Source organism: Micromys minutus (assembly GCF_963924665.1).
Source record: "Micromys minutus genome assembly, chromosome: 5".
NCBI classification, from domain to species: Eukaryota; Metazoa; Chordata; class Mammalia; order Rodentia; family Muridae; genus Micromys; species Micromys minutus.
In genome coordinates, this window is record NC_137974.1 from 73,126,040 (window position 1) to 73,132,865 (window position 6,826).

A 6,826-nucleotide genomic window follows, 5' to 3' on the forward strand; every position below is an offset into this window, starting at 1 on the left:
AAAGATTCAGCCTGCAATCAGCATTGTTTATTTTCATTAAGAATTCTGGTTTTCTTTCTTATCTTATTTTCTTTGTCTTTTGCTTTCTGAAGATTTAAAACAGACAGATATTCCCAAGATGGGTGTTCTTGAAGCCACTGAATTGGCAGCATTGGGCTCTGGCACAGGCTTTGAAAGCCATTTACTTGAACAACTGATTTCCACTAGAGAATTTTCAGCAAAACACAATCTTCTTTCTTCCACAGATGTTTCCTCTTCTCCTCTGGTGTTCATGACCTGGCACAACTTGTCTGGAGCAAAACATATGTGCAGTGTTTGTCTATCCAAATAACACCAGTGCCAGGCTTCTTTCTCTCTATGACAGAAAATCGAAGACCTCATTTATTATCTCTGCCTTAGTGACAGGTTTAATTTTTCCTACATCAGCTCTGTTATTTGAGAGTGATCAGACTGTTGCATTTTCTTAGAAGCCACAATGATTTTAGCAATTAGCAGAATTCCAAGGGCTGATACTGAGTTAAACAGGCACTCTTTCATCTCCTGTGGATTCCTGCTTGAAACTGCTTCCACAAGTATACCTCCGATTTTCTCTAGGATGGCTCAAGGGGATGTTGAAGAATATTCAGCTGTTTCTTTAATTCCAAGAAGAGAGCACCTGAGATTTCTTTACTCCTCTATGCATCCCATTTTCCTGCTAAGATAATTATATTCAAACAGGTAGCCATCTTAATCTCATCAACTCTGAACCGACACAGTCCAGGAAGCTCCATTCCCAGTGAATATCAGATTATTACTCAGGCATCTAGCAACCAGAGACACACAAACATCAAACCACAGGCTGCTGATTCTTTAAGTGAATTGAGCCAAACATGTGCAACATGTTTTACGTCTGAGATAAAACCCTCTCATGAATTCTCAGATCAAGTTTTGCATAGCAAATAGCCCCACTTTCCTGAGACATTCTACTTGAACTCAGCAATACTAGCCAGATGGTATGCACTACTGGGAACTCAAACTATTACTTCTGGGCATTCATTTTCTTCTCTTACAAAAGTAACTCCATCAGTGGTATCCACATAGCTTTCATCTTTGTTTCCTTCTAAAAAAGAGTCTTAGAGGAATAATTTCATGCTCATACTTAGAGGAACCTATTATCTCATCAAGTAATTTGGACGTTAATTTATGCTCACATAAAAAAAAAAAAACCTCTGTATCCATTGTCTCTTCGTGAACTCTCTCTCCAGACTAGCTAAATTCTGCTTTGACTTCCAAAGTGACTAGTAATGATGTGTTCCCATCAGAAAACTTTCTTCAGAATCTTATAATCAGGAAAATATGATGTAACCATGGACCTAGTGATGTCCTGAGTCAAGACAATTTAACAGAAATAGAAGATAAAATTATCACCCAAATAATTCACATTTTATACAAGTTATGATTCTCTGTTGTAAAAAAAAAATCTGATTACTTTAAAGATGTTTTCAGAAATGAGCACAAGCCCACTGTCCAGAGACTCGGTATGTTATTTGGAGAAGAACCATCTAACATTGAATGTTATTGTATGCCAGATACTCCATCCTTTTTAATGGAGACTTTTGCCCCATCTCTGACATTGTATCAAATAAGCCTTATTATACAGCTTATCTGATTTTAACCTCTGGTTTAAAAGAAGAAGCTGTGGCCTCTTTAGATGGTCCAAGTGGTACCTCCATCATTCTAAATATCATCAGTACCCTTCCCCCACAAGTCCATCACAGCAAATTCCATCCCTGCACCTCTACCATTGATGACTGCTGGTGAGTTTCTCTGCTTCTGTCCAATAAACTTTTACATTACTTTTCATTTCTATAGAGAACAAAGAACCTGTGTGGTCACTGGATACTCTAAACAGTTTCATTGTACTCAGAGCAGCAGCCAATTCAATGAAGATGGCCCCTGCTGTTGTACCTGAAACGGATGGGTATTCTTTATGCACTGCCACAGAGGCTGCAGGATCAATGCAGAGTGAGCGGGAGATCGCTAGACTGCTGGCCAGCAATCAGAAACTGACAGAGTTCAATTCACCGCAGCAGATCTTTCAAAGTTTAGTAATAACTTATTATTCTCATTTCTTGAAATAGCATTTTTGTCAAAGGGAACACAATATGGCATGTGCTTTCTAACATTATTTTCAGAGCTGACATCTTAAATGGACAAATGGAGAACTTAATGTAACACATTTTATGGTAGAGCATTGTTAAGTAGAGGAAGGTTTTCATTGCATATTAATTCTGGCCACATATTTATGTTATTTATTTTACAAAAACACTACATAAAATATTGAAAATGATAATTTAACAACTACATACAAATTGGGATTCAAGGTCTTCAACAATATTCTTCAAAATTTTTAGTATTCTATTTTATCAAGGATGTGTGTGTGTGTGTGTGTGTGTGTGTGTGTGTGTGTGTGTGTGCGTGTATGTGTTTATCCCTTCTTTGAGGCAGAACATTTTCTACATTTAAATTACAAACATGCTCAGTACAATATTGATCCTAACTGCATCATTTAAGGTGAAACCTATCATTACAATGCACCTTTTTTTTTTTTTTTGTACCAAGTATAGGCAACATTTCCATATTATTCATCTCTGTGGCCAAGTATATAGGAATTACTATTATGCCAAAAGATTCATGTTAACTCATTGAGAATGAAATATTTTGTAAACTAGAAATTGCCTTTTCTTTTCATTGACTACCTGTCAGTGTTGTCTTGGGTTTTTTGTTTGTTTTGTGTGTTTCTGTTTTGGTTAACTTTGATTGAACTTTCTGTCCTGTTTGAGCTTTTATGCCTATGAATCTCCTCTGATAAATGTAGTATTTTCCCAAAATTTTTATTAATGATGAGGTTCCATAAATGACTGGGAAATATTTATCTAAATGTTCTAATGATTCTTTAACTTGTTATAGGCTATGCAGACATCGGGGAACCTGCTGTAAACTGAATAGCACAAGCTGAATGTTTGGGATTTAAGTGCAGTGCTGAAGTGTTGAGGACTGAGTAACCTAAATAACTCATAACATGGCTCATGGAAACTGTGTACAAATGAAGGTAAAATGATTATAAGAACCAGAGGCAGTAGATAGCTCTCAATAAACAGTATCTTCTAGGTAGAACAGGAAAGGTACATGCATAAACTCACGGAGACTGCCACAGCAAATACAAGACCTGCACGAGTTCTCACCAGACCCAAACCTTAGCACTAAAAAGGGGAGGTAGTTAAAAAGCCCCCATGGTATCCAAGAAGCTCTGTGTAACTGATACCTGCTGGTATCAGTTAATAGGCTAGTATGTGGCTTGTTTCACTGTTTCTTTTGAAAGGTCATGTCCAAGTTGTAGTGAAGAAATTGACTACCTATGCCTAAAAATGCTTATACATACAGCTCAATAGACTTTTTCAACTTATTTAATACAATATAAAAACTGTAATTTTCTAGGGTTTCTTTTATCAGTCGATTATATTTTTGTCACTTATTAAGTATGATGTGTGGAGTTGACAACACTGAGTTCTAGTCAAGTAATCATAAGAACATGTCTGACAGAGAATAGTAGACTAGTCTTTAACAACAATGCATGCATTTAGGGAAGAGTGTAAGTTCTACAGAGAAGTTATGAGTCGTGATAGATAATTCATGTTGTAAAGATATGATCTAACCTGATATCCCATTTCTACAACCTAGACCAGAATTATAACTCTTAGAGAGAATAATCACAGGCACAAAACAATTAGACAATAACAGCACAGATAACTCAGCAGGCACCTCTGAAAATTATAGAAATGAAGACAAACTATTACTTGTTTTGAACATAGTTGAAGCAATAACTGCCACTTTTTTTTAGTAATGGTTAAGGGACAATGGCTGACTCACTATCAATGACTTCAACTAATGGCAAGGACAGACTAGCAGAAATTTTGGCAGTGAGTATTGATTGAGGTCTTTGAGTAGGCACTGGAGTTTTAGTTTACTAGTTCAAGACAAATCCCACAGAATTATTTGCCTCTGATACTCCCCTGAGCAATCAGAATGGAATTTTGGTGCTTTTGTTTTGTTCTGCAGAACTACATAATTCCCAATGCAGGATGCATTTTCTTGTGAGTGTCATCCACTATTCCAGAATCTGAAGGACAGAGAAATAAGGGAGAAAAACTGAAAATTAAAAACTGAGAACCACGGCTTTCAGTGTCTCTACCATGGACATAACAAACACAGACAATTATAATAATGAGGAAAGTATTTCTCTAAATTCTGTCATTTTTTTTTATTTCATTTCAGTCTATTTTAGAGTTTATATTGCAGTGATAAAACCATGACCAATGGCAGGTTGGGGAAGAAAGAGATCATTTTATTTTAAATTTCAACATATATCCCATCCATAAAGGTAGGAAGCATAGGAACTGGAGGTACTTCCTGGTTTTCTCCACCTCTTCCTTGCTCAGTTTTCTTTTTTATATACCCCAGAATTGTTATCACCCCCTTTGCGGACCCATTCATGTAAATCACCAGTTAAGAAAAGTGAATCTTGCGATGGTATTTACTCAATTTAGATTTTCTCTTCTCAAGTTACTCTAGCTTGGCTTCAATTGACAGGAGAAAAAAGGAAAAAAAAGGAAAAAGTTGCACATATGAGTACAATTATAGTTTTAAATTTAAAAGGGGTTAACTACCTGATATTAAAGTGATCAAATGAAATAATGAAAAAGTTCTTATAATGCACCAAATACCTTTTATGTTTGAAGTACGTAATGTAGAATAATGTCTCTTTAAAAGAACCAGTTAGCAATATTTGGATACATTACCTTTTAAACTATGGCAACCACCAAGACACGATCTTTTTTTTAATACTGTGCCAACATTTGTTTCTCAGATTTACTATATCTTAAAATATATTTATGATAAGAGCCATAATCTATTTAATAGTGTAGAATGTGTATGACATTGTAGAGCTTAGTTTATGATAGGAGATAGGCAGACATCAATCCTTCATATAGCATAAGTCAATATTTTTATAAAACACAACACATTATAAATTATATGTGATATATTATACATTACATGCTATATATTCTATATTATATGCTATATATCACACATTAAATATAACATATATCACATGTTACATATTACATACATATATTATATATTTATTTATGTATTTATATATATTATGTATTATGTACTGTACACTATACACTGTATATTATATACTATGTACTGTACTATAATATATTGATGCCCAAGTGAGAAATATTAAATTACAGTACAAGGGATTTTAAAAAGATGATTTTTTAAAACAAGATGAAGAAAGTGAGACAGAGTCAAAAAGAGTGATTCTGGGGTTAATGTGTATGAACAAAAGTAGACAAAGAAGAAATGGAGAAAATCACATATCCTGGTTCATTAATTACTACCACAGTTAAGATTGTGGTCAATAGAATTAAGTCTATTCTAGTTAAAAAGAGAATCTAGAAAAGGATAAGGACTATGTTTATAGCCATGGGAGGGGAATAAAGTCCACATAGTTCAAGAACCCAATGTTTGATTACTTTAGGCATGTATTGACCCTGAAATCTCAAAGGAAGTAATATGGAGTATTAGATAAATAGAATAGCATTATAGGGAAGGAAGACAGTGGAAAGGGTAAAGAAGCATAAGACTTCTGAGGACTTTATGGTCAAGTATGTTGAATGCGCATCAGGGAGAGAAGGAACAACTTTCTTGTGATTGAATTCTGTCTGGCTGAGAGTAGAAGAGTGGATGTGTGTGAGTCAGACAGAAAGACATGTTTGTGTGGGTCAGGTGGGCATGGATATGAGTGGGTTATGTGGACATGGGTATATGGGGGTCAGGTAAGCATGCAGGTAACATGGAGGCTAATGACTCCACCCTGCTGAGAAATAACAGTGACTCGGCCCAGTCTTCCAGAATCAAAGGCTTGGAAAACTGATATATGTTGACATTTGAGCCAAATATTTGCTGACAATACATCATTTTTATTTTAAAATCATTTTTATTAAAAATAGAGAAATATATTAAGATATTTTCTGAAAAACAAAGTAAATGTATGCAAAACAGATCTCCAGGTGTTTCACGCACCTGAAAATCTTTCATCAGCTATAAAACTGAGTTAAGTAACAGCCGTATTACAGCGTAATACTCTGACAATTTAATACTTACATTAGAGACAAGTGATCCAAGATGCAGAAAGAATTCCTGATTTCTGAATCTGCCACGAATTAGTGAGACATGGCCAGACCAAAACAAAAGTCTTTCGTATGCTTTCTTCATTCTTGGAAACTTATTTTATTGTCTTTTTTTGTAATTGATTTTTTAAAAATTTTGATAGTATGCATTTAAATCTTATTAGTTACAAAGACCATAATTACATATCAAACAAAATGTAACATGGAAATAGTAAAAGTTTTCTTGGTGTGTATTGCAGATATCTCTTTTAGAAGAAATATTTTACAACTTAAGATATAAATGTAACATAGATCTTAATTTGTAATTTTTGTGTGGTGATTTTCATTTACTTTGTTTTGTTTTTTAATCAGGCTTCACTATGTAGTCCTGGTTGTTCTAAAATTAATCTGTAGACCAGGCTGTCCTTGAACTCAAAAGATCTGCCTTTTCCTGCCTACTGGTGACGGGATTAAAGGTGTGTGCCAACACTGCCCAGAAAATGCTATTTTTCATAACTTTCATTTTATACATGGAAAAACATACATTTTTTAAAAAAAATCTGAAATGGACAGGACTCCCATGAATATCAGACCATCCCTAGCAT

General features: G+C 34.7%; 1 protein-coding gene across 1 annotated transcript; it reads left to right on the top strand.

Moving 5' to 3' along the window:
* Positions 1-475: 475 nt before the first annotated feature.
* On the top strand, positions 476-1,080 carry EYS (eyes shut homolog; the record flags this gene model as incomplete). The annotated part of the gene is given in 3 exon segments (XM_080917467.1): positions 476-683; positions 686-939; positions 943-1,080. Coding segments are annotated over 3 exon segments (600 nt in total).
* Between the last annotated feature and the right edge of the window lie 5,746 nt (positions 1,081-6,826).